Source organism: Magnolia sinica, chromosome 6 (genome assembly GCF_029962835.1).
Source record: "Magnolia sinica isolate HGM2019 chromosome 6, MsV1, whole genome shotgun sequence".
NCBI classification, from domain to species: Eukaryota; Viridiplantae; Streptophyta; class Magnoliopsida; order Magnoliales; family Magnoliaceae; genus Magnolia; species Magnolia sinica.
In genome coordinates, this window is record NC_080578.1 from 30,603,278 (window position 1) to 30,622,392 (window position 19,115).

At 37.0% G+C, this 19,115-nt stretch overlaps 2 protein-coding genes across 4 annotated transcripts; both read left to right on the plus strand.

Annotated features, from left to right (window-relative positions):
• The first annotated feature begins 6,478 nt into the window (after positions 1-6,478).
• On the plus strand, positions 6,479-7,643 carry LOC131249953 (uncharacterized). Its single transcript, XM_058250673.1, has 4 exons — positions 6,479-6,699; positions 6,839-7,083; positions 7,162-7,365; positions 7,458-7,643. Exons 1-3 carry the CDS (start codon positions 6,597-6,599, stop codon positions 7,264-7,266), a joined length of 453 nt encoding a protein of 150 aa, XP_058106656.1. The 5' UTR covers positions 6,479-6,596; the 3' UTR covers positions 7,267-7,365; positions 7,458-7,643.
• A 2,627-nt stretch (positions 7,644-10,270) lies between these two features.
• On the plus strand, positions 10,271-11,903 carry LOC131249954 (cyclin-dependent kinase G-2-like). 3 transcript variants are annotated; one of them, XR_009172925.1, is made up of 3 exons: positions 10,271-11,126; positions 11,210-11,302; positions 11,397-11,903. XR_009172925.1 is itself a non-coding variant. In XM_058250675.1 (3 exons), the coding sequence occupies exons 1-3, from the start codon at positions 11,040-11,042 to the stop codon at positions 11,491-11,493; spliced, it is 273 nt and encodes a 90-aa protein (XP_058106658.1). In that variant the 5' UTR covers positions 10,271-11,039; the 3' UTR covers positions 11,494-11,903. The 3 variants fall into 3 exon arrangements, 2 of the variants coding, with proteins under 2 accessions (XP_058106658.1, XP_058106657.1); XM_058250675.1 differs by having other exon boundaries at positions 11,210-11,298; XM_058250674.1 differs by having other exon boundaries at positions 11,210-11,298; positions 11,508-11,903.
• The last annotated feature ends 7,212 nt before the right edge of the window (positions 11,904-19,115 follow it).

Consider the following 19,115-nt stretch of genomic DNA (forward strand, 5'->3'; position numbering starts at 1 on the left):
CTACCCTTTTGTCTCGGTTGGTGGGCAACTGAGGCCAAAAGTCTACCCTTTTGTCTCGGTTATTGAAAACTAAGGCTAAAAGTCTGCCATTTTGCTTCGGTTGGTGAGAAACTGAGGCCAAAAGTTTGCCCTTTTGCCTCAGTTGGTGAGCAACCAAGGCTAAAAGTCTGCCCTTTTGCCTCGATTGGTGAACAACTGAGGCCAAATGTCTACTCTTTTGCGTCAGTTGGTGGGTAGCTGAGGCCAAAAGTCTGTCATTTTACCTCGGTTCTAAATGTTTGTCCATCATTTTTGGAAACTCATTTATGGAAGTGGGCCGAAAAATTATTTCTTGAAGACGTCTATCATTGAAGCCTTCTTGAGGCTACCGAACTCATCACGGTGGGCCACGGTAAGATTTCAAAGGTAAATGGTCCCATTATCACTAATCCATGCATTATGGCCCATTAGAGTGTTGAATCAGCCTACTATTTTGGGTCTCATTCTAAAATAATCTGTCATAAGAGATGGATGGAGCGGATGTCATGTCATGGTGGGCCCTATAAAGCTCGTCGGTTCACTGCCCTTTTTGCCTCGGTTATGGAAAACTGAGGCCAATATCGCCCCAGACACGTACCGTTATACTGAGAAAGTAGCAAGGGTACTTTCGACCTTGCGTTTTCATTATTTCCTACAAGGCTCAGCTACAAAAGCAAGCCACCATTCCTCTCACTCAAGGCTTTTCGGGCAAAACGTCTCTCAGCGAGTCCAAGCAAGTCTCCCAAAACCCTCATTTCTCTCGATTTCTGCTCGAAAATCCCCATTTCTTTCTTCAGTTCCAACCATTTCATCAATTGGTGGTGAAAGGAGCTTCGAAATTCTCATTTCTCAGATGTGCAAGTCAGTATTGTTCTTATTCCCACATTTTTCTCATTAAATCTCATCGAAGATCGGATGTTCTAGCACTTAATTTCATTTTTCTTGATTTGTTTGGAATTTCTTTGCTGTTTTTCTATTTTTTTCTCGATCAAGAACCCTAGATCGTCTGGTTTAGAGAGGAATGCAGAGATTTTTTTTTGTGGAATTCAGTAGGATTCCCATAAAGAAGACCTTTGCGATTTCCTTGTTTGCAGATTTTGATTCTTTTAGCATGTTTTCGAGTTTTTTCTAGTTGAAACCCTGGAAATGGAGATTTCACATGGAAATTTCGTCGATTTTTTAAAATGTTGGGAAATTTTTGCTTACTCTTGCTCTTGATTTCTCATTTTCTTTTTCTTTTAATGATTTATTATTATTATTATTATTATTTTGCTATTTTGAGTTTCTGTTGGATCGTGATTTTAGAAGTGGAAATTTAGAGAGTGAAACTTGAAATTTTATGAATTTCTTTGGAAATACTTCTCATTGTTCTTATTTTTCATTTTCTTCATTTTGATGATCTTTTCTCTATCCTTTGTATACATTTTTTCCTATATGAGACCCTAAATTTTCAGACTTGGAGAGAAGAATTTGGTTTCTAATGGCAGTTAGGTTTTAAAGACCAGTATATTAGGGGTTTTAAAAACACAGCACGTGCACTCCTGAGGCACAATGAAGACACCTGAATGATCGGGTCTTCGCTCTTGCATTTGATGCCCCCTGTAAGTTTCGGTAAAATGCTATTTGGCATAACTCCCAAACTAGGCCTAGTTCTTGCATTACCTCAGTGACGAAAATGCCCCCTCTAATTGTGGACATTTGCCACTGGGACATTTGCCACAGATTACCAGAGGATATAATACTGGAATTTGGTTCCGTATCCTGTAAAATTGTAACCGAATAAAGATTTTAGGTGAAATAGGTTCAGATCTTAGTACTGGAACAAGATCTATTGTTTTTTTTTCCCCCTAAAATTTTGAGTCTCCCTGCTATCTAGATCTGTAGATAAAACGGATTAGTACTTTCCTAAAAAATCTCACATTGTAAAGAGCTCGAAGGATTGAAAAATCTGCTCTAGCGCCATGATATCTCTAACGGATTATAAGCACAATGTTTTAGCTTTCGTTTTATTTGAAGTTATTATAATTTTTGTTGTAGGCCAATGATAATAATGTTGATGATGATTTATATTGCTATGAATGCCAGGTCAACCAAGGTGGACTCGATAGACTAATCAAACTTTCATCTATATTTTCTGAAGACCCATCTGTGCTACAAGAGGTACATTGAGAGATGAGTTTGTGCCAGACTTAAAGTTGAATACATACGATAAGGCAGATTGCTATGCACTTGCAAATCCATTACTTTGTTTTATGAGAAATGCAAAAGGGACCAGCCTGAGTGGCATTCCATGGAACGTCCATTCTATAAACATGTTTGAGGATACATTTAAGAATGTTATATAAGCCTTTTTAACATGTATGGTGATCTATTTAGCCTTTTAAGCATGATAGGCTATCCTTAGGTAACTGTTGCATTAACTGTATACTCTGTACTGATTTTTCTCTTTATAGTAGTGTAATAGTGCTTAAGGAACTACTTACATGTTGTCTATGTAGGATGGCATGTGCACTACATGACTTTGCATGCACCTAGAGTGGCTCTAAAAGTCCACACAGTTATTAAAAAATAAAAAGGCCTATGCATAATTCATTTTACTTTTATTTTTATTTGTCTTGACCAAGTCTTGCACAAGAAATCTGGATCCTTATCGCACATTGGAGCATTGTTACAATGATCGTTTTTACATGTTGGTAGCTACCTCAATGTCACATAGCTGCCACATGTACACTTAGTTTTTTTTTTGGGATGGCAATCATTCATGGTGTGGATGTTTAGGGGTTTTGTAATTTAATTAGGTGTCGTGCTCCCTTAGTAGTAGCTAAGGGATGTGTTGGTGACTCTAGAGGAGTCCTGAAGCCTTGGCGACCAACTTATACTAGAATATAAGATAGTAGAAGGACCAATGTTGAGTAGAGTAATAACTACAATGGATTGACATGAATTTTGGGCAGAGTATTGCATTGTTCAAAGTTGGATACAAGTGATGGATAAGAGCTAGATGCAAAAGTCAAGGTAATGTGTTGAGCAATACTTTCTCCTTCGAATTTGGATTCCTTGTAAAGTTGCATTGTTTTAAGAGTTCCCTTTGTTTCCTTGGACAATATAAGGTGAGCTTGGAATATGTTAAGGGCATGAAGGAATTCATTGAGTTTACATTCAACAATGCTATTAGCGAGGGGAAGATCTTATGTCCATGTGTAAAGTGCGCCAACCTCTTTTGGCATGCTCATAAAGAAGTGGTAGATCATCTTGTGTGTGAGGGAATTATGCTGAATTACACTCGTTGGGTGTTCCATGGGGAGGTGTCTTCTTCATCGACTTCCGGCCCTGCAACTAGTACACATGATGATATGCCTCCACGTGATGACATGCATGGATTGTTGCATGATGTGTTTGGAATATCAGGTGTGGATGACATGCCAATTGAGTTACCATCACAAGAGCCAATACAAGAGGAACCAAATCCTGAAGTTGAAAGATTCTTCAGGTTGTTGCAAGACACCGAACAAGCCTTGTACTCGGGATGTAAGAAGTTCATGAAACTCTCTTTTGTTGTTCGAATGTATCAATTTAAGTGCTTAAATGGATAGAGCAACAAGTCATTCACCATGTTGCTTGAATTGTTGAAAGAAGCACTCCCCGAGGGTGAGACATTGCCGAGTTCCTTTTATGAGACCAAGAAGATTATTAAAGAACTGGGCCTCAGTTATAACAAGATCGATGCATGCCCCAATGATTGGTAGTTGTATTGGAAGACTAATGTGAACAATGAGTCATGTGCTGTGTGCGGTATATCTAGATGGAAAACGATGGAACATAATTATAATGATGATGAAGCAACAACTATTCCCTCCAAAATTAAGAAGATTCCAGCAAAGACATTGTGGCATTTTCCATTAATACCAAGGTTACAAAGGTTATTTATGGAAGCATAAACAGCTAAAAACATGAGATGGCATGACAAGGGACGAACCAAGGATGAGTGGATGAGACATCCTACTGATTCTCCTGTATGGAAATCTTTTGACAAGCAATACCCAAATTTTTCATGTGATAGTCATAATGTCAGGCTTGGGTTAACAACTGATGGATTCAATCCCTTCGGGACGATGAGTATTGGTTATAACACATGGCCTGTTGTTTTGATGTCGTACAATTTACCACTATGGATATGCCTGAAGCAGCCTTACATCATGATGTCTCTACTATACCAGGCCCGCATGGTGTTGGCAATAATATCGACGTGTATCTACAACCGTTGATAGAAGAATTACTTAAATTATGGGAGGTCGGTGTCGACACTTATGATGCATTATCGAAGTTGAATTTTCGAATGCGTGCTGCTTTGTTATGGACTATTAGTGACTTCCCTGGATATGCAATGTTGTCAGGATGGAGCACAAAAGGTAAGCTCGCTTGTCCTAACTGCAATAAGGACACAGAGTCCCAGTGGTTGACACATAGCCATAAGTTTTGTTACATGGGTCATCGTCTATTCTTGGATAGAGATCATAGGTTTAGACATGATAAAAGGAACTTTAATGGAAAGCTGGAGTTGAGAGAGGTGCCGAAACAACTGTCTGGAAATGAAGTGTTAGCTCAAGTGAGCAAAATTAACATAATATTTGGAAAGAAGTCTGATACCAAAGTTGGAAAGAAGAGAAATCAAGACTATTATAAGGAAAAGGGAAAGGCATCTTGTTGGAAGAAGAGAAGTATATTCTTCGATTTACTATACTGGGCAAGTAATATGTTGCGTCACAGCCTTGATGTGATGCACATCGAGAAGAATGTATGCAATAATGTTCTTGGGACGTTGTTGAACATCGACGGGAAGACAAAGGACAATGTGAAGTCTCGTCTGGACCTCTAAGAAATAAAGATAAGATGAATACTTCACCCAAAGCAGAGACCATTAGGCAAAACATATTTGCCCCCTGCGTGCTTTACAATGGCGAATAAGGAGAAGGATGATTTCTGCAGAGTCATAAAGAACATGAAGGTACCAGATGGCTATGCGAGTAATATCTCACGATGTACCAATCTCAAAATGAAGAAGATTTTAGGACTCAAGAGCCATGACACTCATGTTTTGATGCAACAAATACTTCCGATCACCGTGCGAAGGACATTACCTCCAAACGTGAGCTCAATCATAATTGAATTAAGCAGATTCTTTAGAGATTTGTGTTCCAAGGTTAGCCGGATGTAGGATTTCAAGTTTCTTGAATCTCAGATTGCTTTAACGCTTTGCCATTTAGAGAGGATCTTTTTGCCGTCATTCAATGATATCATGGTGCATTTACCTATACATTTAGCCAGCAAGGCAATGTTAGCCGGGCCAGTACAGTACCGCTGGATGTACCCAATCGAAAGGTGTGTTTTAAGGTCTCAATATGACCTTTCATTTATCTTGCTATAATAGATAAAATCATGTATACTTATATGTCTATTATGTGACTATAGGTACCTACAGAGACTAAAGTCCTATGTTCGAAACAGAAGTCGGCCAGAGGGTTCGATTGCAGAGGGGTACCTAGCTGAAGAATGACTAACATTCTGCTCTCGGTACTTACATGGTGTTGAGACAAGATTCAACAGACCGGTTCAAAATGAGGACTTTAGAGATGCGGCAGTAGGTTGTCCATTGGGAAAGATTGACGTGTTTATTATCAAATATGTTGATAGGACACAGGCACATAGATATGTGTTGTTCAACACCATTGCGGTCGCACCATTCATTGAGTAAGAGTAGTTTTATTTGTAACGTTAATTCATAAGAATCTCACTTGTTTACAACTTATTCATCGAATTGAATAAAATGCAGTGAACATAAGAAAGTGATTAAGAAGGAGATGCCCCGAAGAGCACCGAGGCTCCTAGAACACATCCACAATGAAAAGTTTCCATATTGGCTTAGGAAACATGTGGACCATGTTGCGAATGATCAAGTTCCGAAAGAAGTTAGAAGCCTAGCTCGGGGCCCTAACACTGTTGCGAGAAGATTTAAAGGATACATCATTAATGGTTTCAGGTTTCGTGCAAGAGACCGTGAGAGGGACTTGAAAACACAGAATAGTGGAGTTGTAGTGACGGCAAAGACATCAAGCTTTGCAAGTACAAGTGATAGAAACCCTATTATAGGGGATGTGGATTACTATGGTGTTTTAACAGACATTATCGAGTTGGATTATTGTGGGTCTAAGAAAGTTGTATTATTTAGGTATGATTGGGTGGATGTAAGAACTTAGGGCAGGGGAATCAAGAAGGATGAATTTAGTTTCACGCTCGTGAATTTCAAACAATTATGGCATACTGGTCAGAACTTGTATGATGAACCATATGTCTTAGCAACCCAAGTACAACAGGTATTCTATGCCCCCGATCCCATAGATCGTGATTGGCATGTAGTTATCAGGTCAAAACCAAGGGATTTGTTCGAAATGGGCATGAATCTTATGATTAGGTATTGATGCCTAACACAAATGTGATGCATGCTTCTTCTTTTTTTATGCTCACAATTATTTGGTTAACTCCAATCTCATTACATATATTATTTTCATATTGTGAAGGAAATGAAGATGTCAACCTCTGACCATCATCATTCGAGCTTTATTGACCCGGTCCCGACCACCAGCCAGGTTGGACAGAGTCCAGATAGTTCAGCACCGACTCCTGGTATGTAAATATATAATTTAAGTGAAGCGAAGTTAAGCTTCTAACTTTTATAGTTTTGTTCTATTCTTGATTTAATTAAATGTAGATATTATATTTCAAATATTTAGAATGCTCATATCTATTCTTTTGTTTCATAAAGAGGGTGGTATTCATAATAGACGATTTCGAGGCCCTACAGTCATCAGCGAGGTGGCGAACTTGCCACCCAATAAGCAGCTGAATATTAGTTGGAATAAGTATGGGCAGCCCATTGGACATAAGTACAATGAATTTACAAGGTGGCTGGGCATTTTATCTAGGAATGGGCACTTAGTGCCTCTTGATCACGATAGTTGGCATCATGTGCCGCTATCTAACAAGAACGAGATTTGGAATGAAGTGAAGGTAATATGAAATCAAAAATTCAATTACTCTTTTTGTATTTTAGTATGCTAAGTATAATCGATAATTGATGTGTTGCAGATCAAATGGAATATCGACGAGGAGTGTCGAAATTGGGTAATGAAGTCCATCAGAGCTTCATGGAAGGAGTGGAAGAAGAGCTTAAAAAAAGAACACTACAACTGATATTTGACTAATGAGGAACGACTAGCTCACTGTCCTGATTGAGTGGAGCCAACACACTGGAAGTGGCTCGTCACCTATTGGTCAAGTGATGAAGGACAGGTAAAAATTAAACATAAAGAAAAATTATATCCATGTTGGTGTATATTGTTATTTGTATTAAAATTTAGTTATTTTACTATGTCACATTGTAGGCCCGCACTCAAAGGAATAAAATCAACCACAGCAAGCATCGTATGGCCCACACTGCCGGCTCAAGGAGATTTGCTCAAGTGCGTGAAGAAGAGGTAAATTCTTCTTTGATTTCTAAACTTGAAATGCCATCATTCTACTATAATATGATTGTTACCAACTCATTTGTTTTTACATGGAAAAAGCGGGCAAAGAATCTTGGTGGAGAATCTTCTGATCAGGCAACGTTGTTCATAACGATCCATCGGAAGAAAGATGGGAGTGTTGTGAACGAGGAGTCGGCTCATGTTATTTTATGTAGAAATTTATCAATCATTGACATCTCAATTAATATTTTTCATTAATTCATGATATTGAACAACTTATTTAATGTTTTTCTACACTACAGGAAATGATCGAGGAGTTACGGGCAACTCAGACCGCTGAGTCCTCTTAGAGTAGCACTGCCCGAGATGATCTCTTATCCCAGATATTGGGACCAGAGCATCCAGGCCGGGTCCGCATGATGGGGTTAGGTCCCACAGCTTCCACATTATGGGGCATGAGAAATACCAATGCAGAACTCAGGAGGGAGACTGATGAGTTGTGACGACACATGAATGAGCGGGTAGAGCAACTGGTGGAGGAGCGGATGAAAGAACAGATGGCTAAGCATCTAGAGCAAATGGAGAAACGGATGGCAGAGAGAATAACAGAGCAGATGGAGCAACGGATGACAGAGCGAATAACAGAGCAAATGATGGCACGAATGAGAGATACTATGAACTCATTAGCTACAATAGACCAAACTTCGGGTAATGTACTAAATGTAGAGGCTTACTCAGTATCCACTCCTAGGGATAGACCTGAGGCTGGGGGCTCTCAGTCGAAGGTTCTGAAGGATCAATAGGTAGTTTTTTACTAAGATTCATTTATGTGTGATCTTTTACATATATATTTATGTTTTATTACATTTCATGAGTTTGTAGTTCACCATCATTGAATAGTTAGTCCTTTCTTTTTCAGGTCAAGTCGTATTTATGTGTATTTATGTGTTTGACATGAGAAAGAATCCAAGAGCTGTCTTGAAATGAGGGTTGCAGATTGGAAAAAGGTGGGCCATGCTTTTTTGCTTCATGCTTTGTTTGCTAATGAACTTGGAGATCTAGGAATGTCTGATGGTTTGAACTATGAGAACCAAATTGTTGTTGGATTCTTGTAAGTAAATCACTGCCTTTCTGTCTTTTGTAGTTATGTAGGAAAAATGTTTAAGCATTCCCATGTGTGATGCACATGCAATTTACTAGTGTGTGCATGCTCACACACACAGTACAATTCCACACACATGGGGAACAAAGCACAATTCCTGATTCTTTTCAACTTCTAATTTTTCAAAAACAGGTGATTCCCTGCTCCTGCTTTTTGTTTATAAGTAAAGCAGGTTTTTGTTTGATTTTCATTTTTTTACTGTGGCAATTGAAGTTATGGCTTGAAGATCATGATGCAGATCTTGTAGTCTGTTTGTCTGGCAGGCTATGCTATACATATTCTAGGGTTCTGGCTTATAAATCACATGTTGATGAGCATTCAATTTGGTAAGACGTTGGTTTTAATTGCCACATATGTTATTGCTTGGGGTATGGACTTTAGGGGCATTAACTGCATAATAAGTTACGATTTCCCTGAATCAGCAGTAGCTTATATTCACCGGATTGGTAAGGCTACTCAAATGATTCATGTCCTAAACTGTGCACCAATAAAACATCTTTTGTGCTTCAATTTTGTTATTTTTTCTTTTGGCCCAACCTCTGGTGTGATGAAAACCCCAATCATGTCATGGAATTCCATATAATTTCTGCTTTGATATTGATTCTATTGACACCCAACACAGCCATGTTGAGGTCTTTTAACTTCCAAGGAACACATTGATTTGACATTTTAAGGATTGAAAAAACAACGCCCAATTATTATTATTAATTGTTCATTCTTTATTCATGTCTATCTGTTTGTGCACACAAAAATCTAGGAGATATAAGTTTGACTGTTTGAATTTTCATGATTAGTGATGCTGATTTTAGTTATTTAGTGGGCAGAGGCAGTCCTCAGTACTGCTCGAAGCAAGTTCGCTTATTATCCATCCACTTCTGCTAGCCCACAGATTTTTGTGCAGCTTCCATCCACTTCTGCTGGTCCACTTATGCACCAACAAAAAGATTAAAATTGTAGTAATTGCCTGTTTTTTGCTGATCTTATAAACCATGGAACTATTCATGATTCATGGTTCTACCAGTGTTTTGATTATTAACTCTTTAATGATACTGTTCTGCCAACTCTTGCTGATAAGAATGTTTTAACAGGTGCTCCACTTCCAAGAGGTCAGGTGCTTGCTAAAAAGGTGGTTGAACCCAATGGTGATCACATAGAGGATAAACCAGTAAGTTCCTCGGACTTTTTATTCTTGGATGTCAAAAAAAGGCGGTTGAACCCAATGGTGATCACATGAGGTCCATCATATTCGACAATTTGGATTGCCCATGGGCCTAAATATGGCTAACTAAAAAAATTTAGTTATCCATCTATTTTGTTCATTTTGGCCCACCTGAAGAGTGAAATGTCTTGAATTTTTAGTGATTACATCTAATCAGTGTGCCCCACCTGATGGAAAGTTCGGATCTCTTGCACATGTGAAATTGGCACTTGTGCTTGCATGTGGATGGCGAGACTCTAAACTAAGATAATAATATTTATTTTCACAACTAAGATAATAATATTTTCTTAATGATTATTGCATTTATGATCCAAGGACGGAAATTTTCGACTGAGAGAAAAATTGGATCTTGCATACATGATCCGTTGGTCAATCCTTTCTAAAAAACTAGAACCTTGCAATATTTTTCATCACCGTCATTCATTTTCCATTCTCACAAGTGTTGGCAAGTTTCTCTTGCTTTCCTGGTTCATGCCCATGGGCTGTGTCCGTTGCTGTCTCGTCATGAAATGCTGCTCATCCTCATGGATGATGTTATATGGTTTTTGTTGACTCTGACAGTTGCATGCGGAATGCGTCTTGAATGGTTTCTCGTCTATTTTTTGTTCTCATCCTTCCTCCTTAGGATGTGCCTGTAATGACATTGGTTTGCTTAATCCACACAACTATCCTTATTGGAGGGGTGAACAGTTCCTTAAAAACTAATATTTTATTTTACTTTTTGGTTGATTCACACTGCTGTTGTTTTCTGCTTGTGGTTGACCCATTCAAGCTGCACTTTTCTTATACATATGATTGGTTCGAACAAAATCAATTTTGACCTGCTCTTAGATGTTGTACCCGTGCTTTCTTCTATTTCATTACATATTTTCTTTTCCAAGATTTTCGCATGATATGGATCAAAAACATTTTTTTTTGTTCTTTCTTCTATCTCTAAGTTCTTCCATTGAGGACCTAGTTCATCTTGCTGATCATGGTAGTCTTGCCTATGTCAGTCAATTCCTTTCAATAACATATTGCAATTTCTAGGTAACCTCATTGTAGTTTTCATTGCTTCGTACCTCACAGGGCACCTAAACTTCTATTGGGAGCAAAGCAATATTCAACAGCTATTGACATGTGGTCGCTAGGTTGTATAATGGCAGAACTTTTAGCGAAGGAACCGTTATTCAATGGGAAAACTGAATTTGATCAGATTGACAAGGTTTCTACTCTGCACAACTTCTACTCATGTCTATTATTAGCTGCACTGTTTTAATCAGTTATTGTGGTTTTACTTCATTTCAGATATTCCGAACTCTGGGCACACCAAGCGCAAAGATATGGCCGGAGTTTGTTGAATTGCCTGGGGTCAAGGTCAACTTTGTAAAGCAGCTGTAAGTACTTGTTCTCTCTGTTTCTGATATTCATTCAAATTCATAAGAGGCATACTAGATATTTAGTTGTGTTCTTATTCTCGCCATTGTTTTCCCAGGCTTCCAGCTATGGGTGATGCTGGTCAGGCTTTCTGGTTTGCCTTGTTGGCAATTTTCATTTGCGCGGATGTAGCTTATGTTTGGAGTAACCACTGACCTGTTTTTTTCAGGTATAACAAGCTGCGTGATAAGTTCCCACCCACATCTTTCTTTGGACGCCCAAGCCTTTCTGAGGCTGGATTTGACTTATTGAACAAACTGCTTACATATGACCCTAAAAAGTCCTAAAACAAATAACACAATAGTTTGGAGGAAAAATGTTTTGACTCGTTGTTCAGCACTCTGGTTTCTTTTTTGTGTTGTGATGAGTTATTTGTTGTTTGTTATTTTGTAATGCAACAGATAACAGCAGAAGCAGCAGAAGATGGACGGGCAGTGTTATCTCAGGGTCCGCCAAGTACGACGGCACCGGTGATGACGGGCGTGACCATGACTTTGTATTATTTGTGGAACCTAATGTTGTGTAACAGTTTGATTGAGTTAAACTTTAAATAGACTGTTTTTAATTGTTTTGTTAGTATTGTAGCTTTCATGATTGATTGTTTCATGAGTGGATTGAATGAATAGATTAGTAGTTTAAATAAATATTTAAAAAAAAATAAAAAAATTGGCCTCAATTTGTAACTGAGGCTTGAATTTAGCCTCAGTTGTTGATAATCAAGGCTGAAATTCCCATGGCTAAAGACTTTAGCCTCAGTTGTTGAGAACCAAGGTTAAAAATAGATTTAGCTTCAGTTAGAGGCAATTGAGGCTAAAATTTGGATTTAGTCTCAGTTGAAAACAATGGAAGCTAAAATTTTGATTTAGCCTTATTTCGAGAAAATTGAAGTTAAAAAGATTTTTAGCCTCACTTGAAGAACTGAGGCTATAAAAGTCATTTTAGCATTGGTTGCTAAAATTGAGGCTAAAGCCTTTAGCCACAAAGGTTTCAACCTCGGTTTAGATAACTTAGGCAAAACTGAGGCTAAAGCGGCTAAAGGCTTTAGCCTCAGTTTTTAACATTTTTAGTCTTAATTTTGAACTGAGGTTAAAACCCCCTTTTCTTGTAGTGATCGGCCTCAAGAAGATGTATTTCTTAGATCCACACAGTTCATAAACAACGAAAATTTAAATCTAAAGTGGACCACACTACTAAAGACAATGGGAATTAATGCTACCATTGAAAACTTCCTGGTACCACTAAAGTGTCTGATCAAGCTAATATTTATATTTTAACTTCACCCTGGTATGTCTGATCAAGCGTCATGGTTGGCTCTAAAAAAGTTTCAATGGCAGTTTGTTTAATCTCCGCTACTCTCTGTTATGGGTTCCACTTGAGCTTTGGATGTACCTCTTGGCTCATGCTCTAAAATTATCTGAAATTGTTGGACACTGTAGACCTAACACAAAAATCACGGTTAGGACTAGAAAATTTATCCACCTTAAAAGTTGTGCCGTGTATTTAGCAATCTTGTCTGGAGAGAGATCCGGAGACTGATTGGCTACTCCCCCTTCCCTTACGAGCCAATGGCTAGTGGTGGGTGCTATGTGGACCCCAAATGATGCATGTGTCTCATCCACGCCGTCTATCCATTTTCCCATATGAATTTATTGTATGAACTGGAAACTGAGGTAGATCAAAATCGCAAGTGGGTCACATAGTATTGATTGAAGTCTCACCATTAAAAACTTCTCCGGTCCACAAAAGTTTTTTTTATCAAGCTAATATTTGTTTTTTTGACTTCATCAAAGTATGTATGACCTAATCTACAGGTTGGATGTCAAATAAACATTACATGGGCCCTAGGAGGTTTTTAATGGTAGTCGTTCAATCACTACTATTTTCCCATGGTGTGGTTCGCCGGAGATTTTGATCTATTTCATTTATGGGTTAAATTATTAAAATGATGTGTAATAATGAATGGACAGTGTGGATAAAACACATAGATAATGGTGGGCCCACATAGCACCGACCACTAGCCACCTGCATAGTGGCAGCGTCACTGGCCAAACCGCGTCCGAGAAATCCGGCCTATTTATTAGCCGGGGTGATTTGAAATAAGGACCAATGAGTTCCCTGTACTTTCAACACAGACAATCCGCACTCCTACATCGACCAACCTCTTCAATCTCGCCTTCGCTTTGGTATTTCTCTTCCATCATTTCGCAATTTAGAATCCAGCGTGTGTCGCAGCCATTGATGCTCACATGCTCAGCAGTCTGATGATCCAAACCATCATCAATGCGACTATAAGAAAATAACAATGAAAGGATGATTACAACCGTCACTATATGTAATTGAATTTATATTCACAAAATAATAATAAAAAAATAATAATAAATCAACGGTTCACATCAATTCTAAAAATTAACAGTTCAAAACATCGGACAATCTTAGCATGTGAACCCGGTGGATGGGAACAGACGCTGACAGTATAACAACACCTTTCAGTATTTTATTTTATTGAAAATAAGGTCTACAAAGTAAGAAAACCAGGGATCGAACACCCTTCAGATAGCGCACGCATACTAAGCAAACGAGCCGGAGACGTAAACTGTTTAAATCCACGCGAACGTGGAGCCGATTACATCTACATGTGATCTTATTACGATACGTGCTTGAGATCTGAACTTTTCATAAGGTGAAATACACTGTTTAAATATTCAGGCTTAAAACTCGAACTATTTAACACCACGAGTGGGCCACAGAAAATCGAGACAAATAAATGGCCAGGAAGAATTTGCAACCGTTGATTTACTTTGTATGATGTGCACCACCTGAAGAGTAAAATTGTCTGATTTTCTGGGAAGAAGATCTAGCCACTATTTCCAACTTTATGAAAAGCTTATCTTACGTGCGGTTTTATTTGACGTATGTGCGCGTGTGAATGAGTGCAGGTCTACACGCGTCTGGATCTAGAAAATCTTATTATTTTCGGTGTTATCTACCGGGTTGTGTTTTTCTTACCATCAAAATCAAAACTTCCCAACCTACCATAAAATGCATGCAAACGTGTCGAATAAAAAAAAGTCGTCCAACGCTCTTGCTTGACCTCAAACGCTCCTTCCGTCCGCGTCAATTAAAGAAGAAGAGTACACAACAACAGCCTTCTGGCTCGTAATAGTCAATCCTACACGGAAAAAGCCCAGGCTCGAGTCTCTTGGAAAAATTTAATGTTACTTGCAGTTGTACGATTCTCAAGTTTCACACGTGTCAATTTGGGTTTTATCTTTATTTATTTATTTATTTAAGCTTGCTAGTACAACCACTGTCACTTCACACTTCACTATTAGCAACCCGCGGTGGGGAATCGATACCAATTTAGGTTGTATCTGCTGCGTCTTCGCCAAGCTTTCTCGTGGGATGATAACGTGGGCCGGTTGAGGGTGACGTGGCAATCGGGGTCCATACACATAATACGGATATGGTGTTGTATTTTAAAAAAAAAGATTTTAAAATAATTTTATTTCAAAATTTAAAATTTTGCCTAGATATTATTTTTTTGTGTTTATATATATATATATAAGAGATGTGGTTCATATAAGATTTGAATTGATAAAAAGGAATAGCCATTTGGATTGTACCATCTTTTTATATTGTGTCAAGCTAAGCCCATCTAAGTCATAGTTGTGTGACATGCGTACGAGGGCTGGGCTAGGTCGGGCCGGGCTAGGCCATTAACTATCCTGATGCTTATTTCCAGATAGATATTATAAACGATGAATTAGAATTGATCATGTCGAAAAACAATTAGTATCAAGTCAATAGGGTGTAAGTGGTTCTTTAAAAAGAATAAGCATATAAGATATAAGTGGGTGTTTAAAAACAGACTTAAACCAGACAAGTCTATAAATAAGTTTACAATTAGATTGGTCGCAAAAGATTTTAAACCAAAAAATAAAAATAAAAATAAAATATGATTACTTTGATACCTATTCACCTGTAACTAGAATTACTACGATCAGGGTATTAGATGCAATAACATCCATATACATATTAGTTACAATACTATCTATATACAAAATAGTAATATATTGAATGATTGTTAAAACAATATTTCTAAATGGAGAGTTACAAGAAAAAAAATCTACATGAGGTTATATAAAGGTGATATAATTCCAAGAAAAAAAAAATAAGGTTGTAGGTTAATCAAGTCCTTATACAGTTTAAACCAAGTTCATAAACAATGGAAAGGAAAATTTGACAATGATTTAAAGTCAAACGAATATCTTATTAATGATGTGGATATGTGTGTATATAACAAATTCTTTGATAATAATAGTGTTAAAATATGTTTATATGTAAATGATATACTTATTTTTGAAGCTAATATTAAGTTAGTCAATTCAACTAAAAAACTCATGTCTTCTAACTTTGATATAAAAGACTTATGGAAAGTAAGTATGATATTAAGTATTTAGGTAATGAGAAAAAAATGATAGCATTACTTTGTTTCAATCTCATTAGATTGAGAAAATATTAATCACTTTGACTACTTACATGTCAATACACATTATGATCATACCGTGCATCTCAAGAAGAATATAGGAAGTAGTGCATTTCAACGTGAATATTCTCAAATAATTAGTAGCTTAATGTATCTAATGAATCATACTAGACATGATATTGCAATTGCAGTGGGTAGGTTAAGTAAATATACACATAATCCTGAATATGATCATCAGAATGTATTGAATAGAATATTTAAATACTTGAAAGGTATTGTTACATATAGTATTCATTATACAGGTTATCCTCCTGTGTTAGAAGGATATAGTGATGCTAATTGAATCACTAATTCAGATGAGACAAAATCCACAAGTGAATATATTTTCATCTTAGGTAGATATGCAATATCTTGGAAGTGTACTAAACAGACTTGCATTGCTCAGTTGATTATGGAATCCGAATTTGTCATCTTAGAAAAGACAAGATTGGAAGCTGGATGGCTTAGAAATCCGTTAAAAAATATACTTTTGTGGCTTAAACATGTATTCGTTATATCTATTCACTATGATTGTCAAGCAGCTATTGAAATATCTAAGATTAAAATATATAATGGTAAAAGTAAACACATTAGATTAATATTGTGAGACACCTGTTGAATGATGAAGTCATATATATTGATTCCGTAGATTAGAAAATAATCTAAAAAATCTTCTTACCAAAGGTCTATAGTCATTGAAACATTGAAGGAATGGGGTTAAGCTTAACTGAATAATCTACCAATGTCAGCAACCCAGCATATACAAGGGGAGATCCCTTGCAATATGTTTAATAGGTAAACAACAAGACACTATGTGACTGAGAAGCATTGCAAAGAACTTGACTTTTCCTATATAGTATAGGCAGTACAACCAACAGCATGAGAGAGGATGAGTTTTTGAACTCTTAATAAATTTATAATGAAATGTGATGGTGTATCCAGTTGATGTATACACTTGATAGAATTCACCTATATGAGCATGGAAGTGGAATCACTTCATATGAGAATATATAGATTATTTCTTTAGAGCACTCAAAATAAAGGTGCCTGAACAAAAGGCACCAAACCGTAGATCCAGCTATGGCAGAAAAGTATGTAATTGGCATGTATAGTCGTTTATGCTTAAAGGATTATGTTAAAAATGGATAGTCACCTGATTCCTGTAAACATGTCTTATTTACTCTAAATGTCAATTAAAATTGAATAGACATCAACACTATTAAAAAACTCTTCTATCTTATACCGACGACACTATTAAAAAACTCTTTTATCTTATGCTAAAGTGTTTTGAATTTGAAATATGTGGGAGATTGTTGTATTTTTAAAAGGTTTTTAAATAATTTTATTTCAAAATTTAAAGTTTTCCTCTATGTTTCTTTTTTAAAAGATATTTTTGTTTTTAATGTAACTCTCTTGTCCCACATCGGAAAGAATTAAGGAAATCTCATGTATATAAGACATGTAGTTTATATAAGGCTTAAGCCACTAAGGAGAAATAGCCATTTAGGTTGGACCATCTCTATACAACGCTTGTGCACGCCAAGCCAAGTCGAGTTGTGTCCTGCCGAGCCAAGTTGTGGTCATGGTCGTGTGATGTGTGACGTGTGTGTGCGTGCGCACGCGTCATGCTGGATTGGGCCGGGTCTGAGTTTAGGCGTAGGTATGGGTTTGGGTCTAAGTTTATGTGTGGACTGAGAGTACACTCATGGTACGGTTCAAACCCAAAGGACATAGTCCATTTGAACAGTGTTTTAAGCTACTAATCGTGGTGTGTGTGTGTGTGTGTGTGTGTGTGTGTGTGTGTATGTGTGTGTGTGTGTAATCCATTTTCCGAATTTATTCAATTAAAACAATGATTTCTTTCTCTATTTCTTCAAAATTCGTCTCTAGTTCAGTGTTGTTTAGCCAACTATGTTTACTGTTAAGTCAACTCACTCTGGTCAAGTTCTTCATGTTGGCTCTAGCTTGTGTACCATGAGTGCACCATTGGGAACAAATAATAGTTGTTGTATCATGGAGGTCAACTGTCTAACATTTTTGTTGCACTTAGGACAAAGTCCTGGGACGGCAGATTTGGTTTCAAGCCAAGTAACTCAGTCATGCCTCAACTCAAACAATTAGTCATCTTTCTTACTTTATTTGTATTATTCATCTTTTTTATTTTTTTAAAATATTATTTACTGTTCTCAACATATTATTTTTAACTATCTTGAACCAAATCTTTAATTGTTGGAAATAGTAGACATTTTATTCGATATTTAAAAATAGAAAAAAAAATATTTTCCTTTTCTTTATGTAATTAATGTTCAACTATTTCTTTAACTAGTTGAAAATTGAGTTAAAACCAAAACTCTATTATATTCCATGGCCACCATCACAGTCAACCATTCGATTGAATTGTCCAAAAACGAATCGTTCGTTGGACAAAATTTCAAAAGATAGAAACAGAAAATCAGTTTTGCATTGGAAAGATTAAAGTTTTTTTTTTCTACCTTCTTTTATATTCATTTATAATTGATCCAACCAACGAAAATGAATTTAGAGATGTCAATAACTATGAACAATATATCCTGAATACCTTATTAATGAATTATATGACATCTATGTTTCTTATGAATCTGCTAGGTTTATTTGAATTGCATTAGAAAAAATATCCTTGAAGATGTAAGATTTAAGAAACGATGCTATCATAAGCTTTTTTCATTATGAAATGACAGACGATAAACTTGTCATGAACTGTAACGCCCTGATTTTTGAGACCCAAGTATACAACTCGTTTCCTTAAAACACAGTGTTAACTAATAATCAAAGGATAATTCAATCAAAGTGCGATTAATGGAAACTAAGCGTAGTATAGATGCAATCCAAATCAAAGCAATATCTTGGGCCACTCAACTGGGGCCCAATACAAAATCTTAAAATGTAATTGTCCAAAATAAACTATCACAACTGATCCTACTGATTCAAGACATAATATGCAGCCGCTTCCTGGTGCGACTCTTCATCATAAAATTCTTCTTCGACTGTCGCTGTCTCCGGGTCCGCTGCGCATCCATCAACACTTGTACCTGTATCCTCTTTATGGTTGAACATTGATGAATAAGTGGCTAGCTCAGTGCGATCTCCCCTTAAGATTACACACCATCGCCCTAAACAAGAAATAACATAAAACATAAAACATAGTAAATGTAGTCTTATTATATGCATGGATGCATGAATGCAATCATCTCCCCGGGGATGCTCATTCGTGCA